General features: G+C 38.6%; 1 protein-coding gene across 1 annotated transcript; it reads right to left on the bottom strand.

The window, feature by feature from the left end:
• Window positions 1–2,354: 2,354 nt before the first annotated feature.
• On the bottom strand, window positions 2,355–22,115 carry LOC111239915 (rho guanine nucleotide exchange factor 7-like). Its single transcript, XM_022769859.1, has 21 exons — window positions 21,713–22,115; window positions 20,283–20,366; window positions 16,746–16,830; window positions 16,295–16,419; window positions 15,959–16,163; window positions 14,043–14,134; window positions 12,019–12,113; window positions 11,721–11,816; window positions 10,725–10,847; window positions 10,436–10,574; window positions 10,170–10,229; window positions 9,925–10,071; window positions 9,658–9,744; window positions 9,493–9,571; window positions 8,598–8,734; window positions 8,282–8,506; window positions 7,973–8,066; window positions 7,287–7,376; window positions 5,896–5,992; window positions 5,570–5,624; window positions 2,355–5,070 (listed from the first exon to the last, which is right to left on the bottom strand). The coding sequence occupies exons 1-21, from the start codon at window positions 21,875–21,877 to the stop codon at window positions 4,948–4,950; spliced, it is 2,403 nt and encodes an 800-aa protein (XP_022625580.1). The 5' UTR covers window positions 21,878–22,115; the 3' UTR covers window positions 2,355–4,947.
• Window positions 22,116–25,658: the final 3,543 nt, after the last annotated feature.

The raw sequence follows: 25,658 nt of genomic DNA, 5'->3' as shown, positions 1-25,658 counted from the left end.
TTCCTAGATTTGCGAAGTGTGAGTTTTATTAGAAGAAGTATGTGAAATTAACAGGTGGTGTTTGTATGTTTTTAGTAGGCTTGAAGGTAGATTAATTGAGATGAAAAAATGCATGGTAATTATGTAAAATATTTTGCTAAATGAAATTCTCTGTGGCACTTTGTGTTTGTTGTAAGTAAGGAGTTACAAAGATGTGAAGATAAAAAGAAATCCTCTTTACTGCTGTGCCAGACATCACGGTCCTGACGCAGTTGAGTGCGATGTTGAGAAACAGCCATCTCCGCCTGTGAGAAGAAAATAAAGCAAATTTGAGTGTTTTAGGTGTTGTAAATGTTTGAGCTGCAGTGATCAAGTTAAAAAATGAGCCTTAGAGTGTGTTTTATGTTAAATATTGAAAGTGGTTGAGTCGTTCCATACAGGTGATTTGCATTAAAAGAAGACACAAAGCCATGTTTATTTAGGTAAGTGTGTTATTGTTTGTCCAGGCTGCTGAATGAAGAGAGAAAAAGGGACAGAGAAGAGCTGAGAGTGCACAACAAACACAAAATGTGGTGTAAAATGCCTCACCAAAGCACTGTAAGGCCGTTTCCCCTCTGACCTTTGTTTTGAGTTTTCTTTGCCTTCTTCCTAATTTCCTATGGAGAGGATAACATTGAGTTAAGATGTTGAAAGCAACAAAGAAGAACGCTGAGCATTGTGGGTGAACTGGGCTTGCTAAGTTAAGCTAAGTGTGAATAATTTGTGTATTTGAATTGAGATACTAAGGATTTCCTTTGACATGACTTGGAAGTTAATGGAAGAGCTACACAAAGACATTAAATGTTACTTATTTTGATAGTTGTTTAGTGATATTTAATTGAATTGAAATTACCCAAATGTTTGTAGCATGTGCTCCCATCCGTGCTCCCATCCGTGCTGCCTCCAAGCCAAGGTGAAAGGTCCGACTGCCAAACAGAAGGTGGGTGAATCCAATGAGATTTATACAAGGGGGAACCCGGATCGTACTAAGTAGGGTAGAGAACAGAGGGGTGTTTGGCTGCTGCCTGAAACAGCAGTTGTACAGGTTGTATGTTGAAATGTCAGCCAATCATATGAACTTTGAGGGCGGACACTGAGAGGAAAGACTGAAAACTTTGAAAAGATAATTTCATTGTTTATGGACTAGTAGCTGAAGGTGTTAGAGTCTTTCTCTAAGGATTGTAACATGGATGGCTACCCATCCCTGTGGGGATCCGGAGACTGACAGTGACTGGATTTCGAACAAGTCTTTTAAATTCCCACCTTACTGTTGCTTTCGGCACGCTGTTGACATTACACTTTGGATGTTGTATGGAAGTATTTCTGTGCCATCTGGGTGAGTGTACCTACCTGGGTGAGTGTCACATGACCAATGGAGCGTAACATGATTGGCTGGACGTTGGCTAAATTGAGACAGAGATCGATTGCTTCTCCCTGGTGACCCGGATGTTGAGTCTGGTTCTTTTTAGACTGAATTTTTTGAGGTTGAATTTTTTTAGACAGAATTTTTTTTAGAAATTGAATTTTTTTTTACACTGAATTTATTTCAACATTGAAAAAAATTCAGAGGCAAAAAAATTCAGTGCTAGAAATTTGATGGTTTTTAAAATTCAAAGTCTGACTTTGATACTGAAAAAAATCCATCTTAGAAATTCATATTCAAACTCAGATGGCACAGACATACTTCCATAAAATTGACTGACACTGCTAAGAATCTAACCAATGTCATCAGCCCTTCTGGGCAGTCTTCTAACAGCTTGAGCCATTTGGCTAGATGCTTGTTTTCCAGAGCCTATGAGTCTTCACTTTGGATGTTAGACTTCCAAATTGACTGACTCTCCTAAGAGTCAAATCCACATCCTGAATATCACCAAGGGAGTCTTCGGACAGCTACTGTTAGCATTTAACTTAGTACATTTAATGAAGTACATTACTTAAGTACAAATTTTAGCTACTTCTACTTTGCTTGAATACTTTTTCTACTATACTTATAATTTGCAACAATTCAGAGGCAAGTATTGTAATTTTTACTCCTCTATATTAATTTGACAACTTTATGTACTAGTTACTTTGCAGATATCAGATTAATAACACAAAATATGATCAACAAACAAATAATCATATACTATTATAGGTTCACACAAGAAAACATAAGACTTTATAGATCCTGGGGGAAATTCTCAAGTTAGCAGTGTATTAAGTCACTCGAATTAACTCAATCAACAATAAAGTGTTATTTGCAACTACTACTTTTCATAAATGTCACTGAATGTTGGTACAACTAGTCTTTTACCTGCACAGAGATATAGATCGACTAGAGACATGAGGTTCAACAGTTTGATTCAACATTTTATTCAGACAAACAAATGGGTGAAATAAATAGAGGGGGATGATTCTTGTCATATTAACAACTGTTATCATCTTCATCACTGTCATTTGAACACACAATAAATTTACATCAGTCACTTCAGTTAAATATATACTTTAGAGTGAATAATTGACATACTGTATTACATAGCTTACATTAGTGTAGTTCTAATTTCAGTAAAGTTAATTTAAAGTTAATTTGTAGGTGGAGTCTTTAAGAAAAAAGCTTTAGCAAAATAACTGTATTCCTCCCCATGGCACGTCTACTGACACTCATGAGAATCATGCCGCTTTCCTGCACAAATCATCTTCAGTGTTATCAGCCAGGTCAAGTAGGAAATAAAAAGTCTTACAAATCAAAACCAGCTGTTAAGAGTAAAAGCACAATCACAAATATAAAAATAAGAAATCATTTTAAAGTAAGTTGCATATTGACATTGTAAAAATCATACAAAAACATTAACATTTTCCAGTGTTACATTGCTTGGACTTTGGTCTTCAAACGGAAAGCAGTGAGCTAAAGACTGTGATGGTGTCTGTCCATCATTTCTCTGACATAGTGGTCTCTTCCTATGGTATTCAACACCTCAATATCAAATGACTGCAGTTGAAATGTTCTGACTCAAGTGTTCACCTAATCTGTTTGCCTCTGACTCTGAACATCTTGCAGCTACTAAAAGTATGATAACAATGCATATTATAATAAAAATGTATAGCTCAAAATGTCGTTTAGTGTTGATATTGTACCTGATGACATTTAATTTTTTCACTGATTGTTTACTTTATGTTAATGCTGATTTATAAAGTGAGCATCATTTAACATTTCCATACATTCTGGGCAGTTGTATTATATGAAGAGTTTCTAATGTATTTGACTGTATCGCAGCTTATACTTTGAACAGGTCTTGTTTTTTCATCATAATAATGACATCTGGAGCAAAAAGTGGTGACAGTATATTTACACAGATTTACTTCATCTTAAAAGGTACAGGAAATTCAAAATCCTGAATTTGTAACTTAAAAGGCAGTAGTGGTATTGGTGGTCTTGCCATCAGCTCCCATGTTGTTTCTTAACTCAAATTTTATCATTTAAATTTCCTGGTTCAGACATTCCATTTCAAAAGAGGCTTTGACACGGAAGAAAAAGGTCCAGATATTAAACACTGCACTGTCCAGGCCACCAGCTTTGATGCATGATCAACAGCTAATAGTCTAATTAGGTGATTTTTCAAATTTTGTGAAGTGTTGAACAGTGCAAGGACTTTCAGAGGTGATACTTGCACATTTGGCTGCTGATTTCTCAACATAAAAATTCCAAAACACTTCAAAACTCTTATCCAAGAGATAAAGAAAAGGGATATTTGGGAGGAATACAAAACATACTGCTTGTAAACAAGATTCTGCATAGTTTTTCCAAATTAACTATGAACTGGCAGCGATGCTGCATTTGTTACTTGCGTAAATCTAACTGCAGCTTTGGGTGGATGTACAACATTAAACAGTTGGTTGGCCTAGTAAACTTTCTCTCTCTCTCTGCCTCAAATTGACACAGTGAAATAGAGAGCTTGTCTTGTCATTCATAAGGTTGCTGAAAGTTTTGGCGTATTCATAAGCCTGTCTCAGTTACATGTTCAGCACAAACCACCTTTTCATTTCTTCGGGCTTGTTTGGCTCAAACATGCGGTCCACCTTTAAATATTGCTTTGAACGTGACATTTGAAATGAATGTTGAGCTGAAGCTGAAAGCTGAAACTCCCTGATGGTTGATTCCTGAGAAAATTTCCCTCCAGCTTCATTTTGATTTGATAAGCTCACATACTATCATCTACAGTTCAATCAATTCATTCACATTACACAGAACTTTCATCTCATCCTGTCACTTATAAGTGCTGGTAAAATTTAGGTTTAGTTCAAAATGTATTTGATATAACAAATAAAACAACTTTATAGTTGATTAGAGTCTGTTTATCAATATCATCTATCATAAATTGTAATTCTATAAGGCGTCTTTCATATTAATATGTTTGTTTAACATTTGAAATTGAGACAAAATTGCTGCGGAGTGTGGAAAAAACTGTCTATTTCAAGTTTCAATGAGGGATTTTATTCACATACTGATCTGATATCTCTCTGAAATATATAAACCACAACAGGCCAGTCAATAACATACTGTCCTGGCAATAGCGGAATTTTATACTTAATGCAAATAAGCACAAGGAATGAAAGATAAATACACAAGTAAATGAGAAAAAGTGATTCTTTTGTCAATGCTCCACAGGCTGTTAGAAAAAGTAAAGGAGCATGACAGGAAGTGATGTCATCATGCCTACCAGCTAATATGGCTTCACAGCTTTACAGTCTGATGGATGGCTTTGCTGATGGCCAGCAGGCATTTTCTCTTGGTCCAGAGTTTGGTACACAGGTAACTGTGAAAGTCAAAGCAAGTGGAAATGGTGAGGTTAAGTTGAAGCATGATGAAGTGTTGGCAGCTTCTGTCCATTAAACAACATCTCAAAGGTCATTTGGACCTTTGTGTCCATGATGTTTAGACACATATCGATCTCAGAGGTTAGTCTCATCCCAGGTTGGGTCGTTCATGTTCTTCAGAACTCTCCTGATGATCCTCTCCAGCTCTTTCCTCGCTCGCTGCTCCTCCTCCAGCGTCCTCTTCATCCTCTTATTGTCCTGGAGGAAGACAGGAAGTGATACAATATAAGATGAGTGATATAAGATTATTCTTTGTTTGGACTATTTAGCTTGATTGGTGATAGAAAATGTGGCCAAATGAAGACAGGAGGATCCAATAGGGAAACTCAGAACTTCAAAATGTCTTTACCACTCAATCCATGTAAAATTCAGTCCAAACACACAACAATGACCGCTTAACACCAACACCTGTCACCAGTTTAACCATTTAACAATCCAGGTATAATCTAAAATAATCCTTTGCTCGGCCATCCAAATGCTCATGTGAAGGGATTCATAGTTTGGCAACTCTGGTAGAGGCGGAGAGGTTGGTCTTAATCCTTTTGAATTCCACAAATTTTAAGGTGTGTGGTTAAACAGCTACATACATCTGACTTTGGAATCAGTTGCCATTCAGAACTGAGGTACAGGGGTTCTTGGACCTCAGTTTGAACTAATGACAAGTTCAGGTTAGTTATAAATTAAACTGCAGACTCACCTGTTTGAGCTCCTGGACCTCGTCCTTGAGACTGTACACAGTGTCCACCAGACTCCTGCAGCAACAGAACAGCTCTGCTTTACTGTGGAAAGCCTGATACAGGAAAACTTGACATCTGATAGACCACTTTCTTTTCTTACTGTTTTTTCATAAAACAGTTTGATATGTTCCACTTGATCACTTGGAAACCCCTGAATACATGCTGCCCCTGGTCTAGTGTGTTCATATGTTATGATGTTGTGCTCTTCTATTTTCAGCAACTCCTTGTTCCCACAGCAACCGCTTTCAGAGCCTGAATTATCTGCGTTTGCAGCGTCATCTCTCACCTCTCCTCCACCACAGTCTGTCCATTGCTCCTGGTTTCCTCCACGATAATCTTCTCCTCTTCTGGGAACAACATGTGAACATCTTTCCTGCTGGAGCCTGATAGAGCAAAGACAACAGTCCAAGTTATCAACTGTGCATCACACACAGAATGACAAATGGACAAACACAAACATGGGTACATGTACACAAACATATGTCATTCCAAGTGTTGAACATGGAATTACAGAGGGGCTTGAATATTGATGGGGTGGCTTACAAAGTACAAACAAGCAACCACCAGATGATGTCACAATTTGTTCACGTAAAACAAACAATGTCAGTTAATAAAATAATCTGTAAATTAGTCGATAATGAACATAATTGTTAGTTGTAGCCCTAAATGAGTGTGTCAGAGGAACACCCAGTGTGGAAGCTGCTGAGTAAATGAGTAAGTACTTTGACTCCTGTAATTTGTTTGCATACAGTGAAGTACACACCCACCTTTAAACATACTATACAGTAAAATGTTGTATATGCTTGTTGAAGCTACACTGATGGAAATCTACACAGGCTCATACACAAACACAGCTCCTATACATGCACGTACGAAGAAACACACACACATACACACAGCAGGTGAAAGGTCTGGGTCGATATATATATATATATATATATATATATATATATATACACACACACATCTGTCTCTAGTTGTAAGCCAGCTGGTTCACCAGTGTGTCTGTGGTTTGCGACACCGATATCTTACGAGAAAACGAGGCAGTCCTGTAACTATGGGCGGTCCAGATACTGTCATAATCCGAGTCCTCTGACTGGTCAGAACATGGCAGGTTGCCAGGGACACTAGCGATGGTGAGGCTGGTGTCAGCAAGCACATGGTTGTGCATGAGGTCAGTCCCTTGCCAGGCTGTGTCATAAAGTAACCAGCAGTGGATGGGGTGTGGAACAAACCAAATTGAATGTCGGGGAGATGATGGGAGGAGGACAAACCATTTTGGATAAAGGGTTTAGGGTTTGGAACAAAAACCATATTGTAGGTGTGGGGAAAATATTTTAAAACATAAATGTGAACCATAAACCAGACCAACCAGAAATAAAAGGAAATAGTTTGTGTGGGATAAAACATGTTGGATTTAAGGAAACAAGACAAGGAAAAAATAGGGATAAAACCAAACAAGCAGTTAATGAAAACAATTGGAGGATGGAGAAAGCAGAGGAATGAAGGAAAGACATAAAAAGAGAGGAAAGAGAAAAATATTGTTAGAGCTGAAAGCAGAGAACAAACAGTGTTAGATATAACACACATCTAGCAATGTGCGAGCATATGTGTCCATGATACTGTGTTCATGCTGTGTTTACATATGAATGTACTGATCTGTGTGTGCACACTCACTGGAGTTGAGAGTCTGTCGTGTCTTGGCGCTGGTACAGTAGGCCTCAATCACTTTCAGTATCTGAGCGTCCTCCTCCAGAGCTGCTGTACCTGAGACACCAGGGCAGAACAGAGGGAGTTCAAGTCTCTAAATACTGCGAACAGGACCTTCAACTACACACTGGCAGCCATATTGGAAACAAAAAGTTATTTCCAACAGTGCAGCCTGTGTTTCTACTGTGGATATAAATCATCCATTTATTTTGTAATTATTCTACATCTTTTTAATTGTTAAATTTGATGAAAATGTATCAAATCAGACAGATTTTTTGGTCCATGACAAGAATCACGATTAATAAACAAATGAAACACAGAGTATCTGTGGCTGGCTTATTTTTGCTAATGAACTGGCCCAGTGTTTGCTATTCAATTGCACCTGAAACTGCAGCAATGGTCGCTGCTTTTGGTTCAGAATAGCATTGGCATATTATTTTTTATTTAACATTCTGACATTCATCCCTTTTAGATAAACTTTAAAGTAATGAAAACGCATGTAGAAGCAACAAAGATACATGTGCAGCATGTTGCATTTATTTAAAATGATCATCATTATATATTATCATTATTAAACACTGACAAAGAAATCTTAAGGCAAATTTTTCCTTCACTATTCTTTCTTTATTTCAGTTGCTCAGTTGTGTACTTACTCTTTCTGGCAGTGAAGTCTTCCTCTGAAGGTTTCCTCTCTGGCTTCCTCTTAGGGAGCAGCTTCTTCATGTTCTTAGGACTTTTACTCATATCCTACAAAAAAAAGTGATTGAAATGTTTACAGTAAGAATGTTATTCTAATCCCAGTTTAACAGGACTCGGGAAACATATAAAGCTTTGATCGCCATAATTTCATAGTGTAATTTCAAGTGAAGGAAAGTGAAATGACTCCTGTTTTGAGAAACATATTGTATATCATAAAGCAGAAGTATAAACTTGACTCATTTTTGTATGTCATTGAACAGCACCTCCTTGTAGCAGAGAGCCGCGGAGGGCCGGAGTGGAGGCGCAGGGCGAAGGCAGCTCAGGCTCCAGGGTTTGGGGGTACTCGGTGGCTCCAGGGGCCCCCACATTGGGCTGCTATTGTGTGTCATCCCATATGAGGAGGGATGGGGAAGGGTGTGGTAGGTGTGTCCGCTGCTGACTCCACGTGACTCGGAGTGTCTGGCAGGAGTGACTGGGTGAGAGGGTAGCTGGGCAGAGGAGAGGAGAGGAGAGGTTAAAGAGAGGAGCAGGTGGTAAACTGGCTAATTGATTTATTCTTCACAAAACATGGAGACTCACTGTGTGACAGACGGACTGATGCTTGTGTGAGTGTGTGTGTGCGGGCGGAGTGTGCGTGTGTTTGGTGAGAAGGTCTAGCCAGTCCTGTAGCTCATGCTGACTGTTACACGCCACCTGCATCCGCTCACACTGGCCACCTGCACGGCAACACATACACACACACATACGCACAAATGTCATATGTTTATGTGGCAGGCATAGGTCACACAGATAAACACTACAACACTACTTAGAGTGAGCTAGTGGCTTCCTACATTTCCCATAATTCCTCTGAACAACACACAGACAAAGGTCATACATTTCTAGTGGTCTAGCTTGAAATTAGTTAGTGGGGAGCTTCTCTGACTGTGGAAACACCACTGAACACAACAACATGATATTGAAATTAGTATTTGTGACTGTTTGATTATTTCTCTCTGTATGATTGCTGAGTGATACTGCTGATGTGATGTGATGTGATGTTGTCTTTTTATAGGGTTTTATAAGGTTATAGGTGTTTGTCTTACTTTAGTAATTGCTTTTTTGGTTGCTTTTTTGTTTTAGATTTTGTATAATTTCCCAGGATTCCTAGGAATATTTTTCATAGAATTACATTTATTCAGATTTTCTGATGTTATTTTTTTCATATTTCTTTATATTATGTGATAATAATTATTCTTCTTAAAATATACTATCCATTGGTGCACACATGCTAAAAATTCCAGGATCCCACAGGTATTTTTCCCAGGAAACGGGAACACATTTTGGCAAGAATCAACAGATTCTCAATTCCTCTTATTCAACTGATATGTTAAGACGCTAAAATCATGTGGGATTTTTTTTATTTTTTTTTTTATATAAAGGAGTTCAGCTGAAATCAGAAAGGTCTACTAGTTAAATGAGAGAGAGGGCTGACCGGATATTTCAAAAGCATTCCTCAGGTTTTCTCCGTCCTCTATTCTGGAGATGAGCATTCCTGATAATGGCATCCTCCCCTACAGAGACACACGGAGAAATAGACAGGGTTAGTTGAAGAACATACAGAGAGCATCATTGAAGTTTCATCTCATTTAAAACGTACCTGATAGATGAATCCACTCATTCTCAAGCTGGCAGACAGCATGAGCAGTGTATGAGGGAAAAGGACGAGGTAGCGTTCATTTGACTCCTGAAAGACAAAGTAACTAGTTAACCAAAACTCTTCTAGTCTAAATGGCAGGTCAGATCAATCAACCACTTAAAATATGGGTGGGTTCTCTTACAAACAACTGAGATATGACTAATTTGAGAAACAGGGCTTTAATTTCATACAGATATTGATGGTCTCATTGTTTATGCTGATAGGTACCTGACAGTTCTGTGTGTGGACTGTGGCCTGGGACATGTGCAGTACAGGGCCGAGGGTTCTGATGTCATCCCCCTCCCAGTTTCTGATTGGCTCTGTTAAAATCTGCAACTCCAGGTCCTTCTTCTTCCTCACCTCCTGACACTGGGCCTGAAGACACACAGAGGCACACAAAGGCACATGTCTTCACAAACTCTCTGTGAGATGATGAATGTTGATAATCGATGATCAATGTAAGCGTGTCTTACTGCAAGGGTTTTGAAGGCTGTCATGGAAGCGTGGAGATCAGCTCTGTCAGGGTGTTGGTCCTAAGACAAAGACAAAAAAATAAATAAATAAAAGATGGAAACACATTGAATAGATTTTTTTGCATGCATGGCGATTCAGATCAATTTCTTGCTCAGAAAAAAATGTAGTTCGCTTCACTCCGAACATTGTTATGTTACTTATGATATTTAATGTCGTCTGTATCTGTGCAGGTCAAAAACAGAGAAGCAAACAGATTAAGCCTTACCTCCATGTGTCTGTCCAGTTCTTTTAGCAGTGTTGGGTATCTCTCCAGTCTGGTGAAGGGTTTACTCAGACTAGTGGTCAGAGTCAGGATCCCTGGAGTGGATGCCCCCTTTGACTCCATGTACTCCCCCAGCTCATCACTGTGACACACACACACACACACACACACACAAACACTGAATATATTCACATTGTTTTGGGACAAACACACACATTTTTCTTTTCTCTGTTGAGCAGAAACCTTTGTCTTCTTGTTTGCATACATACACACACTGTGTCTCTGACGGTACCTGTGTTGTGTGAGTACATTGACAGCAGACGGGTGGTTGGAGCAGTAGGCCACATAGATGATTTTTATTTGGGGCATGAGACTCAGGAAGAACCCCCCGATCCTCTGCTGGTTCTCTGGGAGTCTGCACAGAAATGAGGTGACAATGTTAGACTTGCTACTGCCAGTGCTGGCATTTAATCACACGGTCAGGTAAAGATTAAATAGATGATAATTATGGGGCATCAGCTGGTGCTCAGGGATTCAGGATCTGTATAATGAATGTAATACTGAGGAAAAATCTAGCTGGTAAACAACATTTACATAAAGGCATTAAGACCATCTTAATTTAGGGACTAATATATAATAATCAATACCAAACAATCAATATTTGGACTGTTTCTGTGTTTATTAATCACCTTTTATGACAAAAAGTCTGACAAACATGAACTCAAATATGAACTGAATGTGGCAGACACCTGCTGCCTTTTGATGCACTGCACTGGCAAATAGACTGTGTTACCTCAGTCTACCACTAGATGTCTCTGTTGTTACACTGACTGCCTTCATCACCCTTCACTGAGGCCAACTGCTGGACCGAGCATCAGTCTGCTTTGTTAGTTAAACAGGATGTTAGCAAAAACAGTTCATCAGGGATTTGTGCATCCTAGTTAAAGACTCTTTAAGACTTTTTATTGCTACCTGGGGATGAAATTAAAACCAATCAAAAAGAACTTAATAAAGAAGTTAGAATTGAAAGGCTAGACGGTGTTCTGAAACAAGAGCTGGAACCAGATACAGAACCTATACAGAGGTACAGAGTACTTGGAGTGTCGCAGTCTACTAGTGCAAGAAACCTGTTGTTACCGTTTCATGGTGAAAACACTACTGCATCAATACAGTAACTGCATCTGACAGCTTCCCATATGAGATGACAACAATGCATTACAGAAAACCCTTATTTCAGCTAGGTATAGTTAGTACATCTGTAGCAGACAAAAAACAAGGATATACTGACTTAGTGTGCTCCTCTAAGGACTGAACCAAAATCTGTTGGAAGGTTGAGATCTCCTCCAGATTTCCTTGAATGTGACCGATGTCCACAACGCTGAGTCTACAAAACAGAGGAGAGGGCCATCATTCATAATTACAATGTGCTCTCTGGGTAATCCTGATTGATCAGTACACAGGTATGAGTGTGATAATTGGACAAGTTATATTGGTATTGCTGTAGATATTCTAGTGTATGTAGCACTAACTCTAGAACCCAACTTTGTTGAATAACACAACAAAAAGTAAAGTAAAAATAACTCTACCTGTCTGTGGGGTGAAGTGAGCGCAGGTATGAGCCCAGGAGACTCTGTAGCTCCCTTGAATATTCGCTCTCTGCTTCCAGGATGTTCTGTAGGACCTGACCGAGACATGACCCACAAAAACACACACACATTTCACTTTTACAGATATAATGAAGGGGTATTAGAAAAAGATATGAGAGAGACATTTAAAAATGGCAATACTATATGCTTTTGCCTGTAAAAATCCCAATTCCCATAACAAATACTGCATCAGTCAGTAACACGTTATATTATAAGTCCCATATTTTCCTATACTTCCCTTGGTAGGAAGTGATTTTAACTGTAAATTCATAGGACAGATCCTAAAAGGAATGATGTGTTTGGTACTAATTACAGGGACGACAGAGACTATTACTTTTAAGCAAAAATGGCAGAAGATTGTCCGATTAAAGCTTCTTCTATGTGAGGATTTGCTGTTTTTCTCTGTTTAATGCCACTGCAAACTGAATATCTTTGGATTTTGGCCTGTTGGTCCGACACAGAAATGACATTAGGTTGGTTATCAGTATTAGCCTGATTTAAAGTCATTAATTGACCATTTAGATGTCAGCCATTTATGTGACAGCAACCTGTTTTCTGTTGATGTCACTATGAAGACATTTTTTGCGGGTAGGACACAAACACAACATCCAGGCAGGTCAAAATATGATTCTATGAGCAGGTTGTTTTATAAAGTGGGAGAGCATTTTGTAAAGAACTAATGGAGAGAGATATCAGACCCTGTGGGAGCTGCAACACTGGCTTGAGTAGCTTTCAACGGGTCTGACTCCACAAGCTAATTGGCTAATCACTCCATATCCAGAATCAGAAACCTCTTAGGAATGAGGTTTCTGCTAATGAATTGTAGCATTTTAGTCACACATGTTGCTGTGTCCTCCTTCGGGTCAGGAGACAATAAAAATTTCACTGCAACTGAAGCAATAAAACAAGGTAAAAAAAAAACTGAATGTAAAAATCAATTTGTGAAAAGATGCAGACAGGATGGCAACAAGAACACTGTGAAAATGCTGGTATTTTTTAAACTTTTTTGAAACAAAAGCATGAGACCACAAACACACACACACACACACACACACACACACACACACAAAGAAAAAAACCTTAAAGCCTATGTCCTAATACAAACATCTGTTCTAAAGCTTTGAGAGGCTCTTTTAGATGACACACAAAAACCTTCTTTTTCTTTTGCATTTCTGTCTGGGAACAACTTTGACTTCAGGCAGGGTCTGTGTGTGTTTGTTTGTGTGTGTATGAGAGAGACTCAGGTACCTCAACCAAAGATAGACTGTCAAGAGAGTCTGCACAGCTTGTTGCATTATTAAAACACATACACAACACTCTTACATACACACACAGCAGCGGGAGCTAACCCTGGGGCAAGGCTGCCCCAGAAACCACTGAAATGGAAGAAATAACCTACATTACATCTGCTGCACTCTCACACACACACATACACACACACACACACACACACACACACACACACACACACACACACACACACACACACACACACACACACACACACACACACAAACACACAGATGACACATGCAGGGGTGCCATGCAGGCTCCACAAATCACCACATGCTTATGAGCACGCAGACACAGCTACACAATCATTAAGTGGATGAAAAATTATTGATTTTAACAGTCCACAAGAGCAGACACACATGTGACAAACATCCATTTACTCAGTTCACTCCTGCAGTCTAACTGAGAGCTGAAACAGGAGAGACAGAGAGCAGACACAGAGGACATCATCTTGTTTCCTTTGCCACAAAAAGGCCAAAGTCTAAACTAAACCTCTGTTCTAACAATAGTGACATTTCCTTCCTCTTTCATTGTTTATTTGAATATTTAAGCATCATAAGCACAGTTTTAACACACACACACACACACACACACACACACACACACACACACACACACACACACACACACACACACATGCAGACACAAACAGGTTAGAATATGATGCTCACCACATTGTAGTAGGTCTTACTGATGATAGTGGTGTCAAAACCTTTGGGTGGACTTTTTAAAGTCCCAGACTTTGGCTTGTCTGATGTCTTATCTAAAAACAGAGAAAGAAGGACAGTTTAATGGTCTATACACAAAAACCAACTGCAAGTAAAAACTAGAACAAAACCAAGTCATTTCAATTAAATGCACACCTTTTCTATATAACTATAACTATTATACAATGTTCACAAAAACATTCAACAAAAGGACACAGAAAAAATGTCTCTTTTTGCATTTCCCAACTGCAGGGCAACGTTGCAGCCATTACAGTATGTAGGACAACCAATGACTGACTCGACAATGTCATGTCATTTTACTGTCCTGGTTACTGTCATACCCTTCAGTTCACTTTGGAGACATTACAGTGTAAAGCCAAAAGAGTAATGACTATTTTCTAGATACTCTGCAGCTGAATGCACATCTTAAAGCCATCTGACTGGCCGGAGAAAGTAAAGAGTTATGTGAATTTGAATCTGAGATAATTAGGATGCTATGAAAGATACGGATCTTAGTCCTGGAGGTTCAGCAAAAAGGTTCTTAAAACAGGAGTAACAGTAGTAACCAAGGACTGCTATATAAGATATAATTCTATATTTTGTGTACGGTGTCTTCTTCATAACACAAAGGCTCAGTCTCAATAACAATGATTCATGTCAATAAACCGAGATAACACGGATGTGGAGTCTCCAATTCATCGCTGTTTACTTAACAAATAATCACAGCCAGCATTAGTTTGCATCTCTCCAGTGCAAGCCTGTTATCTCACTCATCAAACGACTCCCCATGGCCATATGAATCTTCTGCCATTCCTCAGTACGTTGTTATCATGGTCCTTGTTTTTTTGCTGTAAGCTTCAAGTCAGGAAGTTTCTTTCTATACAGCAGCTCTGGAACTTCCTGCAATTGTGTGCATGTGGAGCTTCCTTCCTTTCCTGCATTCCCCTCCTCAGAAAGCAACACAACTAACCAATACAGTCAAACTGCCTGCAGAGGCATGGCTCTTACAAACACAGGGGGCAGCAGTTAACAGCCTCATGATCTCAGTGCTCAGAGTTCAGTACTGTATGGTGACCCAGCTTTTCACAATTTATGTAAACCCAAGAGAAAAACCCTGCAGATACTGACAGTTCAATAAATATGTTACTCAGGTCTTTATACCAAGTACAAACAGTCCTATTGTTTTACATTTCTGGTGAAAAAAAAATGCCTTGATCTTATCTCACTGTATCCTCACACTTGCTAAATTTCAGCCATTATAAAAAGAAATCAGTGGGATTACATCTCTGAATTTAGTGCTTAAAGTTTTCTTCATTTGCAAGATTAGGGAACAGGTCACTTCAATTAAAACAGGGTTACGCAAAGAAATTAGAAAGAAGAAAGAAGAAATTTCTGATCCAAACTAATGAACAAAGATAAAAGCTACACACAAATTTGAGCTCAGATGCAGTATGTTTCAAGGACAACTTGGCCAGTCTACTTCATTAAGAAATCATATTACAACTAAAAGAGGTCAGTAGGTTATTATCAGTAAGAGCAGGACTGCAGGAAGTCAGTTTGTTTCCGCGGATCTGTGTGTGTAGTTGGTCTGTGTCATTGCTTTGGGAAAATCTTCAAATTTCTATTAAACGGTTTGGGTCTAATGTTTGATGTACAATAGTATATGTTTTAAACCTCACCACAAGAAAGTAAATGTTTATTTTACTGCAGTTTAAATTAAAACTGAAATTAAAACTACTTACATGCAGTATATTTATCCAAACCATCAACTTTGACCAAAGCTATGATAAGAAACCAGCTCATTGTCTCCCCACTGCTCTGATAAATGACTGGGGAAATGAATGATGCACACCATCTGAAGCAATGAGACCTTCACCCACCGCTTCCTTTCAGCTCCCGTACATAGTTGCTGGGGAACCACCCAGCCTTGCCGTTGAACGAGCCTTCCCACCAGCCCCCCTCCTCCTGCCTGCTCACACTGATGATGTCACCCTTGGAAAAAGAGAGTTCGTCCTCATTGGTCTGCTCGAAGGCAAAGCGCGCCTTGACCAGCAAATGGCCACACCCACTGCCCTCCGACATGTCCTGGGAGCGAGGAGAATAAGAAACACAAGAGCAGGACTTCAGAGGTAGAGTAATAACAGTTAACCCCTCTCAGTGTTTGTTTACTGTCATTACATGTGACTTCTGTTACTATCGTTGTCATGGTAACTCACCAGGCTGCGGTACTGAGGCTGCAGCAGTTTAGAGGAGCGACTCTGAGTGTTCAGAGAATCAAATGACTTGATCCTCAGTGTTGCGGAGTGCGGCACACACACACTGTCTCCAGAAACACCTAAATCTGCAAGTACACAATCCTTCAATCAGTGGTCTTGTTAAAACTCATTAGAAATCCTTGTAAAGATATACTAATAAATTAATACTAACAACACCCTAAAGAGCTTTTATCAAAATATAATCAGTCTACATATAATGTAAACGGTATATTATATTCATGCTCTCCATATGATACTTATAGTTACACTAAAGAAGTAGTTCCAATAATAGTATGAAAAGAAATATTCATTTCAAGAGCACGTATCCAAACAGGACAAAAAGGAATAAATTACAAGATAAAAACACTGCAAACATAACATAACACACACACACACACACACACACACTTGCCTTCAGTAGCTTTGCTGAGGGCAACCAAGGAGTTTAGCACCTTGGAGAAGTTCAGTCCCTGCAGGAGGTCATTGACCTCAAAAGCCTAAAGAAGAGAAAACCGAATAAAGAATATGAAATACATTTTAGACCAGTAATAAAGCATTAAGGGGCTTTGAGGCAGGAGAGACAACACGCGTTCATAATAAATTTATAGGGTGTGACATTAGCAAGGACACAAAGCTGTCTTCCTGACATTTCCATGCACATATCTCACACAGGCATGTGGTGGTAAACAGAAAGGAAGGGACCTATGGCCTCCAGTTGGTGATCAAAAAAAGGCTGTGTTTTCTAAAACACACTGGAACTGAATGTATCCAACAAGAAAAATCATACTTTTAAAAATTATGGCTTTGGCATTTACCATACCCTCTTCTTATTTAGCTACGTCAACCTAAAAATGAAGAAACACTGAGTTTAGTGGGGGTTTACATCTTTGCTCCAACTGCAGTCTGGAGCAGGATTACTCAAAGTCTGAGCTCCCCCTTGTAATCTGCCCCTCACACACACACACACACACACACACACACACACACACACACACACACACACACACACACACACACACACACACACACACACACACACACACTGCCATAATCAAAATACCTCTGAAGCCCCTAATCTTGTGTATACTACACACACTGACAGACTTCTACACTCCCAAGGCGTGAAGGTGGAGCAATCTGGGGCGTGAAAATCAAAGCTGAAATACTCTGACATGGTACTTTAACACTTTAACATTTTAATTTACAGTAAAACTATCTCATGATGAAAATGGCAAGAAGTGTCCTAATTCTACATTTCCTCACGTTAAGTTCTATTTAATTTAAAGACAAAACAACAATGTTATTTAATGAAGTCTTCCTCTCAAAAATCCACTCGGTCTGATTTATATACACAGGCTGATTCGTAGTCCAAGCAGTATGGACCCAACAGTTAATACACACTTTCACCTCTCCAACTGGCATTTGGCCAAGGTACAGTATGAGGCTTTCTATCCACTCCTGCAGTAGAAATACGTCAGTGTTACTGTTGCATTTGCACACATTTTAGGCATTTACTGTAACTAGTGCTCCCTACTGGTTCTAGGGTTCATTGACAGATCAATATATTTGATTAATACTTAAACACTAAGAACAACATGTAGGATGTCTATCATGAACATTATTTGTTCATCTTTATAAATAAATTAGTTTTACTGCACTTGCACATTTTATGTTTTCGCATTGTGCAACATAAATCTATGATTAAACCCTTTAAATTGGTATTAATATAGCATGTAACCAAATTAAAAATCTTCATCACCACATATTAAATGCAGTTAGTTTCATTTTGCAGGTTGCACCCGTAGTGAAAATACTCTTGCCTATAGCTGTGGGACGCAGAGACTACATACACACAGCATGCTTAAAACAAACGCCTGTGATTGGTCAAACAGCTTACCTGATAATAGGGAGCACTTGATTTAATGCTGCAGAGAAGGCACACTAAATGCACGGAATCAATATCCCATCCGATTAGGCTTAATTAATAGCAGAAGCCAAATTTATGATCGCGACTGTTATCTGATTAATTGTGCAGCTCTGGTTAATCGTGGAGTCCAAATTCATCCACACTCACACTGGCACTCTGTAATCCTCCTCTATTGGACAGGCAGTCTGGCTCTTCCTCCGCTTGTCCAATGACTGTCTGGGAGAATTACTACGCTGATGTCAGTGAGACTGCTGGTAATGGAGGCCTTGGCTTCCAGCAACATGGCTGACATGCATCTAATCAACCTGATTGGAAAATCCACTGGCTGCCTGGCGTGTTGCATTACATCAGCCCATCCTTCTCTCCTTCTCCATTTCATCCTTTCATTCTCTTTCCATTTCTCCTTTACCATGGATTCAAGGTTTTTTATAAAGACCATTCTCCCTGTCAAGATCATTTTCCAAGTCTAGAGCAAAACCTTGTTATATATCTGCAGCCAAGGACTTCTGTGTTGCATAATCTTCTCTTTTCCATTATGATGCTGTGGCCATGGAAAAACATGGCTAAGATCAATAGTCTGAGTGTGTGTGTGTGTGTGTGTGTGTGTGTGTGTGTGTGTGTGTGTGTGGTGTAATTTTGTACCACACTAACCCTCTCCTCACTCCCACTGTGGGACAGGATATAACCTGGCTTAACCCAGTGTTGTGCAAACACACACACACCCTAATATGTGCTTTTGAACTCTGATAACAATACTGATCATTTTAAACGCCAACAGCCTAATATTTTGTATCAATCTCAATATTTCCAACTTTATATTTGACAGTTTCTGCAGAAATATTTATGGCTTTCCACCGAGATTTCATCACAGAGTAGAAACGCTTCTGCAAGACCATTGAGAACGTCATGAAACTCTCCTTTGCCTATAATCGTCATCATCACCAATAACAACAACATGCATGCACATGTTACCCAATATGTTGATCTATTCCAAAACCATGTATCCACATTTATTTCTGCCTCTTGTTTCCATAACTACAAAGGAACGATAACTCATCCTCAAGCAGCAATAATACATTAAACACTATAGCTTTAAAAACATCTTTTGGAAACAGCAACTAAGAAGTGCAGATTGCAAGTGTCACTGTCCGTATGACTGTTATCAGTGTGCCTGCCTTTACCCTCCTATTTACTCCTTTAATAACACAGTGATTTCATGCTCATACAGCCTTCATGTTACGATGCACCCCCGTTTCATTATTACAGAAAGTAGCACCACTTTCTCTTAAAACATTATCTATGTATGGGTTTAACTAATGGCTTTATTACAGTAATAGATAACAAATCATTTACTGAAAATAACTTTTGGGTTGCCAGGTTCTGAAACATCACTGGACCATTTACCTGGACCACAGGTAACTTATTAAAGTTTACAGATGCAGACTTGAATGATTAATAGTCTTCTATAAATACACTTACTAATATTTATAGTGATTATAATGGATTTCTGACATTTATGACGGCAAATAGAGCCATTAGTTATAACATTAATATCCCTGCATACAGGATGATTTATTGAAAAGTAGCACCACAAAAACCCACCATTAGTGTGTATCTAGAGTTAATCATTTAACACCCATTGGGGGTATCACTGTGTTTAGATGCTGGAGTCATTACGAAACATACGTTTAACTGATCAAAACAACTAAATTCAGACACGTTATTAGTACTTTTATAATTCAATACAAAGGAATATCCGTAAAGAATTTCCTTTACCACAGCCGTATTTAAAGGTAACCTTTCCAGGCTGGTCCACAGCACAGTAGCTGTAACTGTCTCAACAGGAGTAACAGTTAAACAATATAAACAGGATAAAGACGTCACTGATAAACAGTAGGATACACAAGTTGTAAAAGATGGTTTAAACGATAAATAGGTTACTGGACGTCTGGGGTAATGTGCTTCCTGGCCTAAATGCTGTGGAAGTGCATTAATAAATACATTTTTAATCTGGTAACTCACCTCCACACCGAAAGCCCCGCAGCCTTTAACAAACTCAGCAATGTTCCTCTGATACTCGCTGTCGCTCCTCGGTTCCTGGAAAAACTACAAAACAAAAAGTCGCAAAATTAGCTTCAAACACTGACTTGAAATATTAATAAACGGTCAACGAAGGTGTTTAAAGGTTTTCCGCATGGAAACAATCTTATTCCAGGCGTTGCTGGTGCACTTGTCACTTGCTGCTTATCAGTGTCAAATTAGCTTGAGTAAGGAGTCACACTTCCGGTTTTGACTTTCAAACTAAAACATTAATTGAGAGAGGTTTTCCTACATTTCGGGTTTAAAATATTCCTTTAGGTAAAAAATTACATGTACTATTCTTTTTTTGCAGCTAGCAGATACCTAGTAGTTGTAGGTTAGTCTATCTTTATTTTTTAAGTTAATTCTAAGGGATCATTTCAGTTTTAAGTCTTGTCTTAGCTTTGTTATAATATCTGGATAAACCACATAAAGAAAATAAAACTACATATTATTTAAAGAAGAAAAGAAGTCTGATGCCTCCACAAAAGCGTGGGCTATGATCTGTACTAGCTGTGGCAAAGCTATTTCTAGAGTTTGTAAAATAAATAAAATAAGAGGTGAGACATGGCTGCTGGAGGGTTTTACGCCTTTACTTTGAAAGACACATTGCCTCACTCTGTGTTGAGTTGCAGCTACCTGAGGCTAACCTGACACAGATCTACAATCTTCCTGGGAAGTTGGATAAGCCAAAGGAGGATATGACGTTAACAGGTTCATAGTCCATTGTGTGTGTGTGTGTATGTGTGTGTGTGTGTGTGTGTATGTAAGATGCAAATTTTACATTCAAATAACTGACATATAAAAAAGCCTACTAGAGACTCAGCATTAACTATGAGTAGGTTTACACAATAAAGTAGTAGATAATTTGCACTGTAGTACTAGTAAAACACACACTGTTGAATTGTTGAATTAGTCTACATTCACTATAAGTAGTTGTATTATAATATTTCTAGTATATATATATAGTTATGGACAGAAAAAAAGGAAAAATCAAAGGGCACTATAGGATAACTTGTACAAGAAAAACAAAAAAGCTACAGCATCCTGTTTCAATGAATAATTGCTGTTGTAAGTATAGTACTCCCAGTATTGTGTCTAAAAAGAACGTATCCCTTTTGACTTTAGAAAAAAACACTTTATTGACAAAGTGAAAAACAAATCTCTGAATATTTTCTTATGAATAATGTATGTTAACTGTGTTAAGGCAGTTTAAGGCAGTTTTTTCTATTTTGTACTAGTCCTCTAGCCTATTGATGTAGTCTATTTTGCTTTTGTGTTGTTTTTCGTGTTTTATATAGCCCATTGTATATATTTTAATCTTAGGTTGTATTGTTTTTCTTCCATAGTGCTCGAGCCTTCCATCCACTTACTTTGTCCACCGTCCCGGGTCTGAGTCGCTCCAGCAGCCTGCACAGCACCGCGCCATCCTGCAGGGACGCCTGGAGGAAAGCCTCTGGGTCCGAGATGCTTTTCTTGGGAGACTCCAGGACTCCCAGCGTTATGAGCCACGTTACCGTCTGTTCGGCGGAATTCATGCCTGAATTTCTAATGTTATAAAACAACAGCAGTAGCAGCAGCAGCAGCAGCAGCACTCTGGAGTGTCTGCGTTATCCTACTTGTGGTGCGTCCTAAATGAGACAGGAGGGTCAGCCCCGCCTTGTTTGACCATTACAATCAACGCACTCTGGTTGGATCGTCCAGCTGTTATTCCAAAATAGAAAAAATAGAGGTGGAAATGAGAAATAAACGGGGTTCCTTCCTTTAACTGCTTCGTATTGTCCCTCACTGCTCCCTCTCTCTCTCTCTCTCTCTCTCTCTCTCTCTCTCTCTCTCAGAGCGGATGTCTGCATCACCTTTGCTTGTGCACAAAGTAGCAGCAGCGCCAGTGTCAATTTAGATATTGTAGAATACGACTCCCTCTGTCAACTTTCAAATTAAAGACATATGCTTGACGATCGTATGTCAAGCTTTTAGTTCACAATAAAACAATATTCGAAATAAGATTAAGCTTCATTGACATCTGTAGTTATATGTCGTATTGAATGTACATTAATATTTAACAGCTGTTTAAATTGCCCGGCCTTTTCTTTTCTGTCTTGTAAAGCATTTTGAGCTGCATTTTGCATGATAAGTGAAATAAATGAAAGGTTTGTTTTACTATTGTCCATTTTATGTTTATGTACAGGATACAGGCTATTGTAAAAGTCTATTATTCAATTACAGTATGCAATTAAAGTGGGCTAAACACAGGGAACGTGGTGTGCAATTGTAAAAACCTACATATTATTGTACAATAAATCACATTCATTCATGTTACCATATACGTTTGGAACAATATCTTCAGTGATGTAAATGTAGGCCTATGTACACTATGTATGCTATGTATGTGAACAGTTTATTTAACAGTTATAAACGCGGTAGGCCTATCATTGTCACATTACAGCAGCTTTCTATTTATTTATTTTAACATTTTCAGTCATATCATAGTCAATATTAAGGGTATCAATAGCCAATACGCTATATTGTGCTCTCAAAAATTAATTCAAGGCACTGGTCAGTCTGTAAATAGCCTAATCCCTGCGTCAGTCATTTAGTAGTTTTACTTTGAAGGTAAAACCATAACTTCCGTTTTAACTCTCACTATCTTTGAAGAGTTTGACGTCTTTTGACGGCAGCACAATCACAGGACCATCCCATTGATGATAATTAATGGGAATTAAAACCGTACCGCGCTTTATATCTGATTGAGTCAGAGACTGAAATAGTTGCTGTAAAGTTGATGTAAATGAAATCTATTTCCCTATCTAGCATCTTCTTCTCCATTTTACAACACCATGTATATATGGATGCTGCATCCACACGGTATTTACACTGTTTACATTTAGTCTGTTTTTTTCAATGAACCATAACTCCTGTGTTAAGTTTATTTCTTCCTGCTATTGTTCATTAATTGACCGAAAGCCTTTTGTCAACAGTGTCAAACTGGTTTATTACGCCCTCTGGCGGACAGTTCAGTTTATAGGTTTTGCTGATGGCAGAATTTCCACTTTATGGTGGTTTGTTAATTTCATTTTCAACACCCATGTCTGTTCATTTAATCTGTACATTGGCCCAGATTTACATACAGACTTGTTTGCAAATCCGTTTAAGTTTGAAATCCAGTTAAGGAAACGGTAGAGAGTATTCAGACATTAGATTATAGCTTCTAGAACTTATTAAGACATATACAGTATATATATGGTTAACTGATTAAACAACAAAAAATAAAATAATAAAATAAATATTAATGATAATAAAGACTAATAATATGACCTGCAGGATGGTGCCCGTGGTGTCTGGGCTTTCCCTCATGAATACAGAATCCTTTGATGGCTTGAGACTGTCTCTGCACCATGTTTCTATTCTTCTTTAGTGCTGCTTTATTTATACACATCAAATTAGTAAAATGCTTAATAATGAACTGTGCCTGCTTCATGGAGGCAAACAGGGCTGGGTGGAGGGTGTGAAATGCACAACAGGATGTCACACTCAGCAATCATATGAAGTTTGGTGTCACTTTTATGTGTGAAGTCTTTCTTTAATGCAAGCAAGTAGTCCATGAATGTAATAATGGTATATGATAATTACAATTATTTCCACCCAGAATTCAATAATAACAAAAAGGCTGCTCATGACAGTGAATGTAACATCTAGGTCTCACTGTTCGACCCTATTAAAAAAAAAGTCAGCCTGCAATGATGCTGCATCTGTGCTGGTCCTGTCACTGTGACAAGACAAGAGTCAGTATACTCAATATAAATAATCTCAACTGCAGCAACTGTGACACCTGGTGTCCTTTTCACATATGTTTTGATTTGTTTGGCGGTTTGAACGCTTGAAGTCGGTGTGTGTGACAGGGCTATTAGATGGCTCAGTGAATAGTTTGATGAAAAGGATGTGGCGCTTCACAGTGATCACATCCCAATCCACTTGAAAACCAATCTAGACATCCAATATACACAGTATATCTGCATAATCCTGCAAACTGGTAGCATTATAGTGTCACTGGGAAAATTAGACAGCAAATAGTATCAAACTATTTTAGTATTTCGCGGGGGAGAAACACTGGCACTTTTTTTTGGCAGTTACTGTCACACATCAACATATGGGAACCAATTCTCACACGCACCCACTCATGCCAAATCATCTTAAGTTGCAAATGTGGCGGGTTGATATGAAGGCAGATGGCACAGCTCAAAAGCTCAGCAACACTCTCAAAGATGCTATCTTGTGTGTGCAGACATGCAATTAGGCAATATGAAAATGAAAGAGGACAAAAAGACAGATAGATAGATAGATACTTTATTTATAATAATAGTTAATAAAAAATATGCATGAGGTGAATAAAATATTTTGAATTCATGTGAACTCATGATGATTCATTAGATATTAATGTAAGTACTATAAATATCATGCATGAATTCATGATATTTCAGTATCCAGACCTTGTTTCTGGTGTTGTTAACTTTAAATTATGCTCACATGTTGCATATCCCTAGTAAAGCTGGATTTAATCAAACTGTCACAAACCAACACAAATGGTATTATTCCATCTCATAATAATATAGACATATATATGTCTATATGTCTATGAGCAGGACTGGATGGGTTAATGGGAACATGGAGGCAAGAGCATATAGCCTAAGCAAAATTTTTGCCCGTATAACAGGTTAATATATCTTTGATATGCACTTTCTGTGAAACTGTCGCAAAGCCGCACGTACAGCCGCACTGAGGAGTGACCCCTAACCTTTTACAGCAGACGGGCAGGAGTTCTCTATAGTTAATTATGGGCTTGAGCTCTCTCCTTTCTGTCCGCACATCGCCATGTTGAGGGGGGGGGGACCTGTGCAGGTAAGATCTGACTGTCAGAAACGTCATGTTATTAGAACACACCTGAGCGTTCCATGGTTGCCATGTTTGGTTTCCAGGTGCATCTTTTAGATCAGACCCTCATTTGAAAATAAACAGCCTTACAGCAGTCGGTAAAAAAAAAAAAGTCAGTTTTGCATTTTCACTCGACGATTTCTTTGACAAAGAGACATCGACTTGTGGATTTTTGCACCTGAACCTCGACTAAAGACCTACTTTCACTGACAAGAGGACTTTTTAAAAAACAGACGTGAGATTTTAACACATTTGAACCCATGTTGTTTTCAATGTATTTTGCTGTTGAGACTTGCAGAACCTTCAACGTTCACCAATGCAAATGCCAATATTGGCAATATTTTCACTTACTAGTGCAAATTAATCAATTGGGACTGACGTTTGACTGTG

The sequence above is a fragment of the Seriola dumerili genome, unplaced genomic scaffold (assembly GCF_002260705.1).
Source record: "Seriola dumerili isolate Sdu_G_001 unplaced genomic scaffold, Sdu_1.0 BDQW01006251.1, whole genome shotgun sequence".
NCBI lineage: Eukaryota > Metazoa > Chordata > Actinopteri > Carangiformes > Carangidae > Seriola > Seriola dumerili.
This window is presented reverse-complemented; position numbering and strand designations above follow the sequence as displayed.